This window comes from Emys orbicularis, chromosome 7 (genome assembly GCF_028017835.1).
Source record: "Emys orbicularis isolate rEmyOrb1 chromosome 7, rEmyOrb1.hap1, whole genome shotgun sequence".
NCBI lineage: Eukaryota > Metazoa > Chordata > Testudines > Emydidae > Emys > Emys orbicularis.
This window is the reverse complement of record NC_088689.1, coordinates 71731903-71751628: the sequence shown is the minus strand read 5'-3', so window position 1 is coordinate 71751628 and position 19726 is coordinate 71731903. Positions and strand designations below refer to the sequence as shown.

Genomic DNA, 19726 nt, shown 5'->3' with positions numbered 1-19726 from the left:
TTTCAAAAATGAGTTTCAAGTCGCTGAGTCACCTGCCACTGAGCCTTGCTGCCAGATTTTGTAGTTTACTGTGCTTTTAAAATGGTTTTTCCTTCCTCTTATAGTGTGAATTACACAAACAACAGAAGAAACTGATTAACTGATCATAGAGAGTGATTCAGACTATGGCAGCACTTTGTCAAAGCAAACAAACCAGGGCAGAAAAAATTCCCCCCTAACCTCTTTCACTTACAGGAAAGTAAGTGTGTCTTGCAACAACAGTAGGTAAGCATGAAGCAATATTATTTTTAAACTGATGGCTTCCTTTTAATGAACATTTAGCCTAGTGCAGGGGTTCTCATGACAAATTTTTGGTGGTCTCAGAGTGCAGCCACCAACTCTTGCTGGTGGCTGCTCTGACAATTTTTCCTAAAATACTTAATTAGCTTTAGGAAATACAAATAAATATGCACATCAAAATCACTGTAATTTATTTATTGCTAGCTAGTAAGTCTGCTGCTGTAACAAGTGATATTCGTATGTTAATATTTTTCACAGCTTCCCAGCTAGCTTCTAAGTCTGCTGTGAAAAGTGATATTAACAAACATACAAGTATCACTTTTCACAGCAGACTTACTTAGTTCCAGCAATCCCGGGGACAAATTAAGCCCCGGATGGGGAGGTGGATGGATAGGCAGCAGGGGCCAGGGGTGATGAGGGGTGGGAGAGGCAGCGGGGAGCTAGAGCCGGAGCCTGAAGCCCGGGGACGGCGCCCCAGGAAGGAGCTTGAAGCCCCGGGGCCGTAGCCCAAAGCCAGGGGACAGGGACAGAGCCCGAAACCCCACGACCAGGGCACAGGGACAGAGCGTGAAGCCTGAAGCCCTGTGGCCAGAGCCTGCCACCCCAGGGCAGGAGCCTGAGCCCCACCCGGGAAGGTGGGGAACTCACAGGCTGCCTCTGCTCCTCCAGCGTTGTGCCCCAGGTGTCTCCAGAGGGGGGCAGGGCCCAACCCTTGCTGGCAGCCTCAGCAACCCAGCACCAAGGCAGCACATCCAGGAGCAACAGGAAGGGGGAGGGGCAGCTGCCGCTGCCTTGCCTCCCAATCACTGCCCATGAGGCTGTGGCCACAAGAAAAGCCCTGGGTGGCCGCATGCAGCCACGGTGGCAGCATTTGAGAAACGCTAGCCTAGTGGCTAATAAAACCATTGCAAAGCTGGTCTAGTTAGGGCCTGGATCCTCCAAAGAACTCACACCTCGGTGGAACCCCAGTAACTTCAATGGGGCTCTCATGAGCATAGGCATGTGTCCACAGGCAGCTCCTTGCAGGATTAGGGCCTAAAAGACCTTAAAAAATTGGCAATAGCACTTCATAACATATAAGCCAAAATGATTTCTATGATTTAATGGATCCATATAGAAACACACTTGCGTGTGTGCGCGCGTGTATGTGTGGGCGTGCTTGTGCGTGTCTCAATAGACTGAAGTGTTGCTGTAGTTAAGTAGCATCAGAGTTTCCATAATAGAACAGTATTTTTCCAAGGTATGTAACTCAGCTAAGTGTGTTTCAATTTGTTCAAGGAAAGTACATTTCTCATTAACACTAGATAGAGAAGATTATGAGTTAATAAGCAAGGGAGGCGGCTTACAGCTCCAATTTAATGCAACAGCTACAGGTCAGAGACCCTAGCACAGAGAAGTAATTAACTACTCTTTCTGGGTCTCGAGGCACTAGAGCAAGAGATCCAGAAAAAAAGCAGCAGATGAAATAAAAATAAAGACCACGTACAAACGAGTCTGATCACATGAAAACATCAACAGCCGAGACTTTGAAGCCTTTTCCATACATAACAGTTGCTGCATTAATTGTCATTAGGTTTTGTAATTATTACTGATAAAAATGGACTCTTTCGTCTTTTCTCCTTCAAATCCTCTTCAGAACCCACTTCCTTCAGCTTGCCTTCCATAATTCATCTCCACTTAGAACCCATCTGCTCACTTCCTCTCTCCCCACCCAGTATACAATTCAAGATAAACACAAAGAAGAATAAAATTATTCTATGTGAATCCTTTGTAGATAATGCTGATGCCAGAGCAGCTTCCCCGTCTCCCTGTTTTCTGTGGTCTCCTCTCTTCCTTAGTCTGCTGTCATTCTTCTTGGGTTTCTGGCAAACAGAGTGGGCTAATGATTAAAATCCAAGATTGGGACTCTGGAGCCCTGGTTTCTAATCCAGCTCTAACTCAGAAGACAGTGTTAAATTAGGAAGGTCACTTAACTATTCTTTGCTTTAAATTTCCCCATCTTCAAAATAGGAGTAACACTTACTTAACCTCCCAGGGAGGGTGTGAAACTCAAATCAGTTAGGCCCTGATCCCGCAATCAGATCCCTGTAAGTGGACCTTTGACTACAATGCAGTTCTGCACCAGCACAAGGATCTGCCCCTGCAGAATCAGTGGGTACATGTACACAGGGATTAAAGACCCGCAGCATGGCCGCGGTTGGCTTGGGTCAGCTAACTTGGGTTTGCACGGCTCTGGCTCGCAGGGCTAAAAATTACTGTGTAGACATTCAGGCTTGGGCTGAAGTCCAAGCTATGGGACCTCCACCCTTGCAGGATCCCAGAGCTCAGACTCCAGCCCTAGCCTGAATGTCTACACCCGGGGTGGCCAATCTGTGGCTCCGGAGCTACATGCAGCTATTCAGAAGTTAATATGTGGCTCCTTGTATAGGCACTGACTCCGGGGCTGGAGCTACAGGTGCCAACTTTCCAATGTGCCAGGGGTGCTCACTGCTCAACCTCTGGCTCTGCCACAGGCACTGCCCCCACTCCACCCTTTCCCTGAGCCTGCAGTGCCCTCGTTTCTCCCCCCTCCACCCCAGAGCCTCCTGCATGCCACGAAACAGCTGATTGGGAGGTGCAGGGAGGGATGGGGAGGCACTGATCGGCAGGGCTGATGGTGGGTGGGAGGTGCTGGAAGCGGGGTGGGGGGGGGCTGCTGACGTATTACTGTGGCTCTTTGGCAATGTACATTGTTAAATTCTGGCTCCTTCTCAGGCTCAGGTTGGCCACCCCTGGTTTACACAGTGATTTTTCAGCTCAAAGTCTGAGCCCCATGAGCCAGTCAGCTAACCTGAGCCAGCTGCAGGTTTTTTATCCCTGTGTAGACATATACAGGGTGTTTGTGACACCTTGGATCTGTTGAGATCTGTTCATAGAAAGTTATAAGTAAGTGCTAAGTACCACTGCAGATGGTAAGGCAGACACTTGAACTGCGAAGCACCATGCCCATCATGGGTTTGATATGAACAACAATAATAGTCATCATAATAAAAAAGCAAATAAAGAGTTGTAATCAGGAAACTCTAAGACAAAAAAATAGGTATCACGGTCAGTGTCTTAGTGAAGCTTGTGGTCCTGTGAACGCATGTTGGAGGGAAGGAGACTCTTTCTTGTTAGTCACTTTTCCTTTGCTAGTCAGTCCTCTACACTGTATGTTTACCTGCTATTCAAGCTAAATATAATCTGAGTAGGAGTAAATCAGGCACATAAAAAATGTGTCAGTCAAAGTCAGCCCAATTTGAAATATGAAAATCAAATGTGAAATATGAATACCAAATATGAGAATACCAGGTTCTTGCAAATTTCACAGTTACAGAAAAATTTTATGGATTACCACATTATGACTGCAAGAGTACAACTCAGAAAGCTGTTACAATCATCTCAGTCCCTGAGCAGTTTCTAAAACTTTGTTTCCTAGGCCACGTACGATAATGCAGAGATTTCAGAAAATGAAACATTTTTCCATCTGATAACCGTACTTGTACTCGTCCAGGTGCCACCAACACACACTGACAGGTTGTCTTTGTTGACTCGTCGGACAGGATAAGTGTCTGTGATGGGGTATACAAATCCCACACTGGGCTAAAGGGGTTAAAAGACAATACTGGGCACAGGTAGCCCCACCTCTCTGGGCCTGCCAAGCATGCTCTGATTGGAGAACTGCCCTCAGTTCCTTCTCTATCTGAATGGCAAACAAGAACAGTCTGAAGCAGAGAGGAAAGAAAGCAGGTAGAGGAACACCCCTAGGGGGACACATCTCGAAGAACCACAGTTACAGCATAAAGTGAGTAATATTTTCTTCTTCAAGTAGCGTCCCTACAGGTGCTCCACTTCAGATGACTCCCGAGCAGTATCCTCACAGGGAGGAGGGAGCTTCGGAAATAAGTCTGAGACTGAAGACAGTACAGCAGAACCAAGTGCCTCATAGTGTTTAGAAAATGTATGCACTGAAGCCCATGGAGCAGCTGTGCACATCTCAGATGCTGGAACGTTTTTGAGTACTGCTGTGAAGTTGCTTGTGATCTGGTAGAGTGCTATAATCCTTTGGGGGAGGTAAGGCATCAGCTGTGTCATAGCAAACAGTAATACACTCATAGATCCATCTTGACAGTCTATGTGAATCACAGACGTGTAAGACTGGAAGGGCCCTTAAGAGGTCATCTAGTCCAGTCCCCTGCACTCAAGGCACGACTAAGCAATAACTAGACCATTCCTGAACATAAGAACGGCCGTACTGGGTCAGACCAAAGGTCCATCCAGCCCAGTATCCTGTCTGCCAACAGTGGCCAATGCCAGGTGCCCCAGAAGGAGTGAACCTAACAGATAATGATCAAGTGATCTCTCTCCTGCCATCCATCTCCACCCTCTGACAAACAGAGGCTAGGGACACCATTCCTTACCCATCCTGGCTAATAGCCATTAATGGAATTAACCTCCATGAATTTATCCAGTTCCCTTTTAAACCTTGTTTTAGTCCTAGCCTTCACAACCTCCTCAGGTAAGGAGTTCCACAGGTTGACTGTGCGCTGTGTGAAGATGAACTTCCTTTTATTTGTTTTAAAGCTGCTGCCCATTAATTTCATTTGGTGGCCCCTAGTTCTTATATTATGGGAACAAGTAAATAACTTTTCCTTATTTAACTTTCTCCACACCACTCATGATTTTATATACCTCTATCATATCCCCCCCTTAGTCTCCTCTTTTCTAAGCTGAAAAGTCCTAGCCTCTTTAATTTCTCCTCATATGGGACCCGTTCCAAACCCCTAATCATTTTAGTTGCCCTTCTCTGAACCTTTTCAGTATATCTTTTTTGAGATGAGGAGACCACATCTGTACACAGTATTCAAGATGTGGGTGTACCATGGATTTATAGAAGGGCAATAAGATATTCTCCGTCTTATTTTCTATCCGTTTTTTTAATGATTCCTAACATCCTGTTTGTTTTTTTGACTGCTGCTGCACACTGCGTGGACGTCTTCAGAAAACTATCCACAATGACTCCAAGATCTCTTTCTTGATTAGTTGTAGCTAAATTAGCCCCCATCATATTGTATGTATAGTTGGGGTTATTTTTCCCAATGTGCATTACTTTACATTTATCCACATTAAATTGCATTTGCCATTTTGTTGCCCAATCTCTTAGTTTTGTGAGATCTTTTTGAAGATTCACGGTCTGTTTTGGTCTTAACTATCTTGAGCACCTTAGTATCATCTGCAAACTTTGCCACCTCACTGATTCCCCTTTCTCCAGATCATTTATGAATAAGTTGAATAGGACTGGTCCTAGGACTGACCCTTGGGGAACACCACTAGTTACCTCTGTCCATTCTGAAAATTTACCATTTATTCCTGCCCTTTGTTCCCTGTCTTTTAACCAGTTCTCAACCCATGAAAGGATCTTCCCTCTTATCCCATGACAACTTAATTTACGTAAGAGTGTTTGGTGAGGGACCTTGTCAAAGGCTTTCTGGAAATCTAAGTACACTATGTCCACTGGATCCCCCTTGTCCACATGTTTGTTGACCCCTTCAAAGAACTCTAATAGATTAGCAAGACATGATTTCCCTTTACAGAAACCATGTTGACTTTTGCCCAACAATTTATGTTCTTCTATGTGTCTGACAATTTTATTCTTTACTATTGTTTCAACTAATTCGCCCGGTACTGACGTTAGACTTACCGGTCTGTAATTGCCGGGATCACCTCTAGAGCCCTTTTTAAATATTGGCATTACATTAGCTATCTTCCAGTCATTGGGTACAGAAGCTGATTTAAAGGACAGGTTACAAACCATAGTTAATAGTTCCACAATTTCACATTTGAGTTCTTTTAGAACTCTTGGGTGAATGCCATCTGGTCCCGGTGACTTGTTACTGTTAAATTTATCAATTAATTCCAAAATCTCCTCTAATGACACTTCAATCTGTGACAATTCCTCAGATTTGTTACCTACAAAGGACCGCTCAGGTTTGGGAATCTCCCCAACATCCTCAGCCGTGAAGATTGAAGCAAATAATTCATTTAGTTTCTCCGCAATGACTTTATCATCTTTAAGTGCTCCTTTTTTATCTCGATTGTCCAGGGGCCCCACTGGTTGTTTAGCAGGCTTCCTGCTTCTGATGTACTTAAAAAACATTTTGTTATTGCCTTTTGAGTTTTTGGCTAGCTGTTCTTCAGACTACTTTTTGGCTTTTCTTATTTTTTAGTTCTTTTACTGGGTTTTTTAATTTGGGGTATACATTTAAGTTGGGCCTTTATTGTGGTGTCTTTGAAAAGTGTCCATGCAGCTTGCAGGGATTTCACTCTAGTCACTGTACCTTTTAATTTCTGTTTAACTAACCTCCTCATTTTTGCATAGTTCCCCTTTCTGAAATTAAATGCCACAGTGTTGGGCTGCTGAAGTGTTCTTCCCACCACAGGAATGTTAAATGTTGCTATATTATAGTCACTAGTTCCAAGCGGTCCTGTTATAGTTACCTCTTGGACCAGATCCTGCGCTCCACTCAGGACTAAATCGAGAATTGCCTCTCCCCTTGTGGATTCCTGTACCAGCTGCTCCAAGAAGCAGTCATTTAAAGTATCGAGAAATTTTGTCTCTGCATTTTGTCCTGAGGTGACATGTACCCAGTCAATATGGGGATAATTGAAATCCCCCACTATTATTGAGTTCTTTATTTTGATGGCCTCTCTAATCTCCCTTAGCATTTCATAGTCACTATCACTGTCCTGGTCAGGTGGTCAATAATAGGTCCCTACTGTTATATTCTTACTTATGAATTACTATCCATAGAGATTTTATGGAACATGTGGATTAATTTAAGATTTTTACTTCATTTGATTCTACATTTTCTTTCACATATAGTGCCACTCCCCGCCCCCGTACGACCTGTTCTGTCCTTCCGATATATTTTGTACCCCAGAATGATTGTGTCCCATTGACTGTCCTCACTCCAGCAGGTTTCTGTGATGCCTATCATATCAATATCCTCCTTTAACACAAGGCACTCTAGTTCACCCATCTTATTATTTAGACTTCTAGCATTTGTGTACAAGCACTTTAAAAACTTGTCACTGTTTATTTGTCTGCCCTTTTCTGATGTGTCAGATTCTTTTTTATGTGAATGTTTCTAGTCTGATCTGGCCCATACTTTATCCTCTTCTCCTGACTAAAACCTAGAGAATCTCTATCAATAGACTCTCCTTTAAGAGAAGTCTCTGAAAGGTGTTGTCTGACCTGTTTTTAAAAACCTCCAATGATGGAGATTCCTCAGCCCCCCCAGGCAATTTATTCCAGTGCTTAACCACCCTGACACTTAGAAAGTTTTCCCTAATGTCCAACCTAAAACCTCCCTTGCTGCAATTTAAGCCCATTGCGCTTCCTGTCTTATCCTCACAGGTTTAGGAGAGCAATTTTTCACTCTCTTCCTCGTAACAACCTTTTATGTACTTAAAAACTGTTATGTCCTTGTCTCCAGATTAAACAAACCCAATTTTTTCCTCTTTCTTCAGAGGTCATATTTTTTCTAAACGTTTAATCATTTTTGTTTCTCTTCTCTGGACTTTCTCCAATTTGTCCACATCAATCCTGAAATGTGGTGCCAGAACTGGACACAATATTCCAGCTGAAGCCTAATCAGCATGGAGTAGAGTGGAAGAATGACTTCTCGTGTCTTGGTTACAACACTCCTGTTAATACATCCCAGAATGATGTTTGCTTTTTTGCAACAGTGTTATACTATTGACTCATATTTAGCTTGCGATCCCTATAACCCCAGATCCCTTTCCACAGTACTCCTTCCTAGGCAGTCATTTCCCATTTTGTATGCGTGCAATTGACTGTTCCTAAGTGGAGTACTTTAATTTGTCCTTATTGAATTTCATCCTGTTTACTTCAGACCATTTCTCCAGATCATTGTGAATTGTAACCCTATCCTCTAGAACACTTGCAATCCCTCCCAGCTTGGTATAAGTGTACTCTCTATGCCTCGGCTAGGTCGGTACTATGAAGATAACCCTGGCATTGTCCTGCCTGATCTTGTTCATTACTCTTGGAATTAGTGGTGTTAGTGAGAATGCATAGAACAGGCCCTTTGTCGAAGGAAGGAGAAAGGCATCTCCCAATGAGAGGCGACCTAGGCCACCCCTTGAGCAGAATAAGGAGTACTTCCTGTTGCTGGATGGGATGAATAGGTCCACCCATGGAAGTCCCCACCTCTGGAATATCCCACGAAAGATTTATTCCCAGTCTTTGGAGAAGCACCCATGGAGCATATCAGCTACGACATTCTGGACTCCAGGAAGGTAAACAGCTGAGATCTGAATCCAATGGGTTATACAACAGTTCCATAACTTTATAGCTTTCGCATACTGGGAGGGGGAATCTTGCTCCTCCCTATTAGTTGATACAGAACGTGCAAGCCACATTGTGAGTCATGAGTCTGATTGATTTACCCTTCATTTGTGACTGCCCTAAGTTCTAACAAGATGATATGGAGACCACTTTCCTGAGGTGACCTGCTGCCCTGAGTTGTGAATGTGTTGAGGTATGCTTCCCCACCCTACCAGTGTTGTGTCTGTTGTCACAGTTCTTGCTGGGGAGATGAAAGGGAAGCCCACACAGACACTGTGTTTATCTTTCCAGCAATCCAGGGAGTACTTCACCTGGAGGGGATCCGTATTCTGTTTGTCCAAACTGTCTCTGGTTGAAGAATAGTTCCTTCTGAACCAGTCGTCAAAGCAGCTGAGGCGTAATCTTGCATACTTGGTCACAAAGTGCAAGCTGCCATATGATCCAGGAGCTGCAAACAGTTCTTTACTGCAATACATAGACTTCTCTGAATTGTCCTGACCAGATTCGACAAAGTTATGAATCTGTCTGTGGGAAGAAAGGTCCTGGATGTCAACAAGTCCAAATATGCCCCTATGAATTGTATTCCCTGTACAGGGGCTAACTTGGACTTCTTTGTATTTAGCTGGAGACCCAACTCCTAAAAGAAAGAGCTGTCTGGGTGGAAGTTAGTGTTGCTCTGTAAGATCAGCCCTTGGGTAGCCAGTCATTATGGGAACGGAATATGGAAAGACTAAAATTGCTTCTCACCAAAGGTAAACAGCCACTACCATTGAAACCCTCAAGAACACACTTGGGGCTGAAAGAGGCCAAAGGGAAATATTATGTATTGAAAATGATCATGGCCCAAGGTGAAGTGCAGATATCGCCTGTGTTGGGGATGTATCACTATATGGAAATAGGTGTCTTGTGGGTCGAGGGCTGAAAACCAATCTCCTGCCCCTAGAGAAGGAATTAAAGCTGCCAGAGTCACCATCTGGAACTTCTGAGGCTTCACAAATTTGTTTAGGTATCTTTGATCTAAGATCAGTCTCCACTCTCCATCCTTCTTTGGCATGAGAAAATACTTGGAGTAAAACCTTTCCCTTGTGAGAGGATGGGACTGGTTCTATTGCTCCTAACAAAGGAGTGAGTGTACTTTTTGATTCAGTATAGTCTCATGAAAGGGGTCCCTGAAGAGGGATGTGAAGTAAATGAAATAATCTGACTCACTTGTCTGTTGTAATATGCCACCAGGCCTGTTGGAAATGGGAAAGCAGTCTCCAAAAGTGGGGAGGTTAGCAAAAGGCTACAGCTTGTAAAGTAGAGGTGGGGGAGGAGTTGAGCCTTCAACCAACCCATCAAAATTGTTGTTTCAATGATGACTGGGTACTTACTGAAGGAGAGTGGGAACTTTTCCTCTGGAATCTGTCTTTTTCTAGCAGGTTCAGTAGTTCTATGAAAACCAGAGAACTGAACCAGAAGCGATCTCTGGGCAGTTTGAGACCTGCTAAATCTCCTGCTGTTTGTAGCGGTGTATATACGCAGAGACCTCAATGTGGCCCTGGAGTCCTTCAGTGTCTGTAGGGACTCATCCGTAGTCCCCAAGAAGAGCTTCTGACATAAAACGTGAGATCCTCAACCGTATTCTGAACCTCTCTTGGGAATCCTGACAACTGTAGCCACAATACCCTGTGCATGACAACTGCTGTGCAGATGGATCCAAGGATGCTTGGAGAGAGATTCTGGCTAATAACTGACCCTCCTTAATGATGGCCTGGAAGTGTTCTTTATGTTCCTGTGGAAGATGTTCAATAAAACTTGTCGTAATTCATGTAGTCATACTTGGCCATGATCGGTTGATAGTTTGTGATCCAAAACTGGAGGGTCACAGATGAGTAGGCCTTCCATTCAAAAAGGAATAACTGTTTCTGGTCCTTGTCATAAGGAGTAGACCTGGAGTAAAGCTGTTTACCCTGCTAGTTTACAGATCCACCACCAGGGAATTAGGTGTGCAGGAGGGGGGGGGGGGGGGGCACAAAAATTCTAAGTCCCTTGGGGGGAACATAATATTTTTTTTCTGCCCATTTACAAGATGGCGGGATGGTAGGAGGAGTTTGCCACACAATCTTTGCTGGGTCCAGGAGTGCTTCATTAATGGGTACTGCAACCCGGATGGGTGTTGCCAGCTGCAAAATGTCCAGGACCTTGTGATGTGAGTCTTTAACCACCTCAGGAGGCATCTGTAGGGTGCCAGTCACCCTCTTCACAAGATTGTGGAATTGACAAAAACTGTCAGCCACTGATAGTGGTGGAGGAATGACTGCTTCATCCAGAAATGAAGATGAACCAATGATTTGAGGGGTAACCTCTTTGTGTGTCCTAGCCTCCTGTTCTTCAAAAGTCTCCTTATGTTGGGGGCTTGGTGGAGGAGACTGTGTGACCCTCGTCTCCTGGTGCAATGGAACTGGAGATGTGGCAAACTGCTGCCGATATGTTACCCAATGATCCCACTATGTCCATTGGGGAGGCACATATGGGAGACGAAGTGGTACTCAGAACTGATCCTACCATCACTGATGTGGGTAAGAGTTCTTGTTAAAGTATGGGTTTCTGTAATGATATGGAAGGAAACCCCACACTTGGCCCTGGAGCCTATGTATTCCAGCGTGCAGAGCCGCCTGGCTGCCCCTACACGTAGGAGCCGGAGGGGGGACATGCCACTGCTTCCGGGAACCGTGCGGAGTCACGGCATGCAAGGAGTGGGGCAAGCCCCAGACCCTGTCCCTGGCTGGAGCACTGGAGCAGGGCAAGCCCCCAACCCCACTCACCGACGGGAGCTCGAGGGCTGGATTAAAACGTCTGAAGGGCCGGATACGGCCCCCGGGCCATAGTTTACCCATCCCTGGTTTAAAACCTGGTGAGCCAGGCATGCCCAGCCAGGCCAAATAAGCTCCCCAGAAAAAATGGGGGAGAAAAAAGGGGGAGAGGAAAAAATTGAAAACTCTCACTAGTATATCACTAATTCTGTGCTAATAACTAACACTAATTAGAACACTAAACTAACAAACAACAACAAAACACACTGAGGCACGCACGAGGCAGACATGCTAGATCTCTCTACTGCCTTGGCTTGAGACAGAAGGAACTGTGGGCAATTCGTCTGTACAGCCCTATATACCCTTGGTTCATATAGAGCACATGCACAGGCTGAACGGACACTGCTGATGGAGAATCTATGATCAAGGGCTCAAGAAGCGCATGCACACCTGAAATAACTTGAAGCGGAGCACCCATAGGGACACTACTCAAAGAACTACCAGCAGGTCCTGCAGGGCCTTGCTCCTTTGGACTCTTTTCATTAAGAGATTGACTGTATGGATTATAGGGGCTATGCCCCAAACTGAAGAGACATAGGTAGGAAGTAAGTAGCCCAGGGCAGCAGACTTAGACTCACTGCAGGGAGGACCCTGCTGTTGGTTGCTCTGCACAGGGCCATGGGCTGGGTCCCAGTGGAGAAAGTGGGGCCTGGCTCCTCCTATCATACCCTCTTAAGGGCAAAGCCTAGATGCGGGTGGAGAGGAGATGATTCCTGTCTTAGGGTCAGGAAGAGGCACCTCTACCACCCTGACACAGAGACAAGGTATCAGAAGTTGGGTGTGCTAACCACTATGCCGCCCAGTCCTCTGAGCACCCTATCACAGTGTCCAATCACTACTCTTCAAATTTGCCCAATTTCTTCTCTCTCCAGTTAATATATTCCAAAGCAAAACTGGTATTTAGAATACATAATGCTGCAGTGTGGTCGAGTGGATAGAGCACAGGACTGGGACTCAGAAGACTAGGGTTTTATTCCCAGCTCTGCCATTGGCCCGCTGAGTAACCTTGGACAACTTACTTCACCTTCGTTCCTAAGTTTCCCCTTAGGATACTCATACTTACCTCCTTTTAAAACACTTTGCAATCTACTGATTGAAAGCACTATATAAGAGCTAGGTGTTATTATTGTATCATCATCATCATCATCATCATGGGATGGTTCTGTATTTTTAAGTCTTAGGCTTAGGTCATAATAGCTACTTCTAAGGTTTTGGCAGCAGGTAAGCCAGCCTGCTTCCCAGCAGGATCCCACAGGATACTCAGATATGACTGATTCTTATGACCTGTATCCTTGGTCTAAAAGGAGAATTTTTCTTAAAAAAGGGAAAAAAACAACCAACCAATAAAAATACCCCATGGAAGCCCCAGCATTAGCACATCTAAGCATGGAAACACTCTAAACACCATATCTAACTAGTGATGAGGGAATCTCAAAAGGTTTACAGACTTTCTTCTAACCTGGCCCCTTGAGGCATGTTCAGTCAATCATAGAAACAGAACTAATACCATGTGATTGGTTGTGACCAATCACAACCAATCTATTCAGCTCAAAATTTGAACAGAGTATGCAAAAAAAAAAAAAAATGCCCATTGCGTTTTTGCACCTTGAAAAGGATTTAGAGTTTTTTAAAAACTGCACAGACGATAATTTGAAAATACATTTTGACATAAAATAACTCTCATGACAAACAACTGACCCAGTTCAACATAGTCTTGAAAAAGTCCTACTACTGATTTTTCTTCTAAAACTAAAATCTGACTTCGCAGAAGGACATGGTAGAGAGCTAAAATTAGACTATATAACTGGATATAAATGAAAAGGCCATGGGACAGTGTTTCTCAAATTGTGACGGGCAAAAGACTGCTAAGCAGGAAGAAATGTATGCAGTGTAGTTGTAGCCATATTTAGCAAGATCTACACAGTATACTTAAAAATTCACATTATAATCATTACACCATACCTTTCATCTAGAGGAACTGGGTCACAGCATGCTTTATAGATTATTATTATTCACCATCTTCTACCCTCAGCTGTTGAGCAATGTTTCTAGGGCTCTGGAGTGGCAACCCCACCCCAGAGAAGGCTGTTTCAAATGTACATGGAGGTGTTTGTCATAAAATCTCAAACGTGTCAGTGCAGCATACAACTGCCAGCAGTGTTACTTATCAGTTCAGGACAGATGGTCATCTTCTCAGACCTGAGGGGAAGGGGGATTTAGCTAGGTACAATGTAATTACTGAAGCTGAAATTTGGCCAGCACAAAGAAGGTTTACACCTTTGCTTTTGTGCTAAGTACAATGGGATCTTTAAAGACCTTAATTGCTCAGGTGTTTAGTTTGGAAGCTCATCTTTCAGATGAGATGCAAACAGTTCAATATCTCTTACCCCATACTTGGCACACAAAACTTAGACTGAGAAGAAAGAGTATTACTATCCACCCAGTTAGCAACACCATTTCCAGCAAGATTTCCTTGGAGGTCTCCCATACAAGTACTTACTAGACCCAATCCTGCTTCACTTTCCAAAATTAAGTCATAAAATTGTCTTTGAAAACAAGAGAACCTTGGTTGGAATTTTCAGAATGAACAAAGATCCTTAAACAATAAAATGGGTATTACCTTGGGAACTTCATCTATAATAGCAGCATTTTGAAGTACTGGTGTAAATAGGTGTACAACAGTCCACTTCAGCTAGTGAGGAGGGAAAAAACAAACAGAGCAACAACTCAACCACACCTCAGCAGCAAGATTGCAATTCCTAAACTCCAACCCACGTCTACATAGCTGAATAATTCTGGATATGTTCAAACAGCTACTTTCCATTACTGATTTCATACAGGTTTTATACCTTATCAGGGGCAGCTCTGTTTTTTGCCGCCCCAAGCACGGCAGTCAGGCGGCCTCCAGCGGCATGTCTGCAGTCACGCGGATTTGGCAGCGTTTCTGCAGGTGATCTGCCGGTCCCGCGGCTTTGGAATGCCCACCGCCGAAACCACGGGACCGGCGGACCTCCCGCAGGCACGCTGCCAAAGGCTGCCTGACTGTCGCCCTCACAGCGACCGGCAGGCCGCCCCAGGCACGTGCTTGCTGTGCTGGTGCCTGGAGCCGCCCCTGTACCTTATGAACAATGTAGTGACCATTCCTCAACTCAGATCTGTAGGAATCTATTCCAAGTGAAGGATCAGTAAGAAGCTAATGATGTTTATTAATAGCCCTTAAAGCTAATAGTTCATCTCAGTTAAACATAAGAGTAATAATCTCTTTATGGCCTTTCCCGTCTTTACTGTAAAAACAGCTGAAGTTTAACAGAAAAGACTATTGTGAAATAGTTTTCAATTAAATTAAATCTTGAAAATCACATTAACATGCATCATAATCTACTCAACTCCCCAGTAATGTGTTAAATCCTTAGAAGTCAGTAACGTGTATTAAAAGCAGAAATGTTGGACAAAAGCCTTTTACCAGCCTTTCAACAAACTCTGTAAAAGGGAGTTTTGTCACTAACTTCCCCAGTTGCAGGCCTTGAATCGACATATACAGAGGAACTACATTTTAGCCAGTTCCAAAAAAACCTTCTGTAAAGATCCAAAAGGATCTCGCTCTGCTTTCCACCACCCGTGGAGTTTTAACTCCAAAGCATTAGCCCAGAAAACTCACCCTATGACAAGGGAAGTTATTATTTTATTTTGAAAGTTAAACAAGCACTGAGCTGGAGTAACACAGCCACATCTTGACCTTGAGTACAAATGGCAGGATACAGGAAGTTGTGAAATTTCCAACTTGAAATGTTCCCTTCAGCATTTATATGGATAATTAAGGATATCCACAATTACATTAGCTAGGAGAACACAATCAGGGCATAAGCCAAACACTAACTACCAGGGGTTTGGAAGAAGCATCCATTAAAGGCATGCTAGTGCATAATTACAGGGTTTGAGTTATGAAGCCTAGAGTCTCTTTCTTTCCTTTGCAGTGGTTCACAGAATCCCTATTTTAAAGAAACAGATTTTTTTCCAGTCTAACTTTAATATCACACGCTCTTTTTAAACAAAGGTTCCAAGGCACGGTAACTCACCAATAAGTCAAAGAAAAAGTAATCAACCCTTCTGATTAAATATCATCAAGAAAATGTACAGAAGGAGCTTTCTTAATATGCAAGTAGCAGAGCCTGCTGCCAAAGAGGAAAAACAGGTTTAGAAATAGACCTGGGACTCTCACTCCTGGGACTGCAAGAGGATAAACAGATCCCACAAGTATGTGTCAACCATGATCACAGCTAATTCGTATGACCCCCACTGGAGGGTCATCAATTCATTCTTTGTTTTATGCCCTAGCAAACAAGCACTGACTCCTTATCTTCCAGGTTGGAGTGTGTGATGTTACTACATGGAATAGGCTGATTCCATACGGAAGAGGAATGGAGTGAAAAGGTATTCTGTAATGAAGGAGACCACAGAACAACCACTTACATCTATAACTGGAAGAAATACCATGTGCTACAGGCAGCAAATGTGAGACTCTAGTCCACCTCCTAGGAGAGGATGTTCCACAACCAAGCAAGACTAGCTTCCAGCCTGGACCCACAAACAGAAAGTAGACTCACGTCACCCAACCTTGATTGAGAGTTGCCCCCAAATGTTAAAGATGTTATTAAGCATGCAGGGCAAAATTCAGAGGCAACATAAACTATGGGGTAAGTTACCCATACTGACTTAGATAGTTAATATTTACTTATGGGCTAAGTAGATGTAATTCATACAGCAAAGTGATGGAAGGGGGCAGAGGGGTTGTAGCAGGAGAGCATAAGAAGATAGGCACGGCTTTCTTTGTTCCATCTTTTCTTACACTCTCTTGCTGGTTGCTCTTCCTGCTACAACCCTGCCCTTCTAAACCCTCGCCATGTAAATTATGCCCACATAACCAATTTGTAATTTACATCTCATCAGAATTTGGCCTTTCGTGAATGTTTAATCCTAACCTGTGAAATTTCCATCTCCTAGATTTGTTTCATTACATGAATGTTCTTTTGATGTTTTTTGTGACAGTAAAAGTTTAAAAACACCTAGGAATGCTTTGAAATTCGCAGATGATCCAAAATGCAAACATACAGTGCATTTTGGACTATAATATTGATACGCAATAAAATCTTTGGCTTGGATGGAGGCACAGTACGGACTAAACAGAATTGTTGTGTATGGCACAAGGACATGATATGCTAGAAAAGAAAGACTGTCAAGTGGTTCAGTCATCAGAATCCAATCAGTCTCCTACTTTTTTGGTGTTATGTTTCACTCTGCACAAAGAAAAACAGATGCTTTAAGTCTTCTTTTTCCGCAGATTACAAGAAGAAAACAATAAAAAACAAAAGTAAAGTCTCCAGGAGAGCGCCTAGGGTGTGCGTCTCCCCACTGTGATAGTCCGCACAGGATGGACTACAATATGGCTGCCAGTCAATGCCAAAAGCAGAGCCCATGAAGATTTAAAGATGAAGTACACAAGAGTCAAAACACTCACTTAATTGCATACCCATCATACTATTTAGCACAAAAAAATGAACAGCAGCAGAAGCTATCACACTACAAGCTCACTAATAATAGCATCACACCCTGCACACAATACACCCTGCTGTCTTTAATTCTTATGCAGAATGGATGGCTGAAATTTGTATTTTGCTGACGTTAGACCACAGTGATCCCCAGTCTTGTGCGGCCGATTGTTTAAATGATTAATACAACAATGAAAGAACAAAGGGACCAGGAATTCCTTGTGCAGTCAATACGCACAATATTAATGGGAATTTTGGTGCAGAAAGTATGCAGAATCAGGCCCCATATGGTACCTTGATTAAGCACTGTTATTATTAGTCAGAAAGCGGGATAATTTCCTATGAAAACAAGATTCTGGCATTACCTGTTCCTCTCTCTCTTTTTCTTTGGTCTTGCTCCTAGAGACTCTGGAAGAGGTGACATCCCGAGCTGGAATGACAGAGATCTGATGCAGTGGCATGTTCATCACACCGTCCTGTTTGGTCCTCTCATTTAAAGGAAGGAGTCTTTGATACAGGGCTCATTTAGTGCCATTGCCGGGCCTTGCACCTAAAGAAAGAATGAAAAGCATTAGCATTGTTTGAAATTCAATTATTCTGATGTATTTTTTAAACCATCCAAGTTAAACAACAAATCAGACTAACACTTCACATCTGCTGTTTGGATAATAGAATTGAAGTAAGCTTTCGCACACTGGCTGGATCAGGAATTGAAACTCAGAGGCAGACACGTTCACTCCTAGGGCAGAGATTCCAATCTGGGGTTTTGGAGCTTTTTATGGGCAATCTTAATTCTGGTATTTCCTAACTTTTGAGTGATTTATTTGGCTATCTTAATAATGCTGCCCAGTCTCCTTGCCCAACCAGTCCCAGTTCCCCCTTCTGGCTCCCCCCTACTCCAATCTGGCTCCCAATCCCAGTCTCCTCCTTCGGACTACTTATTCAATCTAAATCCCTCGTCAGGCTCCTTGTCCCAGTCTCCCCCTCTTCCTGGCTCCTTGTTCTAGTCTCTTTACTCAGCGGTCCCAGTTCTCCCTTCACCCCTTGCTCCTTGTCTCCCATTCTCCTCCCCATCAGGTTCCTACTCCCAGTCTCTTTGTCCAGCCAGTCCCCAGTACCCCCCACCCCTCTTCCTCGCCCCCCGGCTGATCTCAGTATTTTCCCTCCCAGACAACTGGCTCCCAGTCATTCCCCATTTCCTTCTCCAAATTTCAAATCATTGCTCTAAAGAAAGGGGGTTAAATCAGCTTAACTGCATCTCTCTGGGGTGTGGATTTTTCACACCCCTGAAACATGTAATTATGCCAATGTAACTTTTCAGAGTAGAGCAGCCCTAAGCATGCAAAGTTTTAGCTCACAATGTGAAAATAAGATGTTATGACTGAAACTGTTTTGCAGATTTAACTATAATGAATGCAGCTGTTAATAGCAATTAAGGCGCTCGGACACTATAGTGATGAGGCTGTATATAGAATAGAACTGAGCAAGTTGGTGGCCTCTGTCCAGTTCCTAATGGACAACGCACCACATCTCAAAAACCACCACCACAATTGCTACCAAAGAGATCAAAATAGGAATGACCCATAGAGACTAAACTACCTTTCCACTACCTGAGGTGGTCACTCCAGATCAGGACTGTATACAGGGAAGGGAAGTTTGCACGGTCACTGCTTGTGTTGCACTTGCTGTGTAGATATAAAAGCAGGATTTCCATTTCCAGGGCTGTACTGTAATTCCCGTGCTAGAGCTGCTCAAAACATACCAATTCTTTTTCATAGGAAATTACAAACAAAATTCTCCTGGAAATTTCCCCATGAAGACATTTTTGGCTTTTTGATTGGAGAAAAAAAAAAAAAAAACACAACAACAAATTGCGAATTTATACTTATCTAGATAGGTTTTCAAAAAACCAATTGTGGGGTGTTGGTAAGCATTTTCAATGTCTGAGAAAAACCAAGTAGGTGAGGTAATAGTTTTTATTATTGGTGGAAGAGACAAGCTTTGAAGCTTACACAGAGCTCTTCTTCAGTTTTAGTTTTCTCATCAGAACCACTCCCCCCTCCCCCCAAGAAAACATTGACCAACATGAAAAATCTCTATTGTTCAAAAAGCCATTTTTACATTAAATTTAATCTATATATATCTAGATCTAGATATATATCTCAAACAGCTCTATCCAACACCTTTCATGTCCGCAAATTAAAAATGATTCATTTATACGGAAGTGAGCTTTGTCACTTCTCTGGGCATTTGTATAAATAATATTCATACATTAGCAGTAGGAAGAAATCTCTTGAAAGAGGAGTCAATCACAAGAATAGTATGAAGCCTGATGGTTGTTATTTTCATTGCAGTGGTGCCTAGCACCCTGAGCCAGCAATCAGAAACCCATTGTGTTAGGTACTGTACACACATACATCCTTCTTTCCCTAGCATAACTTTCAACCAAAACAAAGAGTTATCAGTATTACAAGTAGACATTCAAGAGAGCAATAAGTTTGCCTCATGTTTAGGATTCTAGAAACATGTATTGCCAAATTTGCAATGTTGATCTGAAAAGCAAAAAGTAATTAGCAACACCTTTTATTAGATTAGCAAGTTTCTATTAAACCAAATTTTTGTAGAAATACTTCAGGTCATGGTGTGTTTAGTTTGAA

General features: G+C 43.4%; 1 protein-coding gene across 2 annotated transcripts in view; it reads right to left on the bottom strand.

The window, feature by feature from the left end:
* Positions 1-17609, bottom strand: part of MARCHF8 (membrane associated ring-CH-type finger 8) — a 134771-nt gene extending 117162 nt beyond the window's left edge. For both annotated transcript variants that reach the window (XM_065408347.1, XM_065408348.1), the window contains exon 1: positions 17435-17609. In XM_065408347.1, the coding sequence (XP_065264419.1) occupies positions 17435-17536 (102 nt within the window). In that variant the 5' untranslated portion in view covers positions 17537-17609. The remainder of the gene's footprint in view (positions 1-17434) is intronic.
* Positions 17610-19726: the final 2117 nt, after the last annotated feature.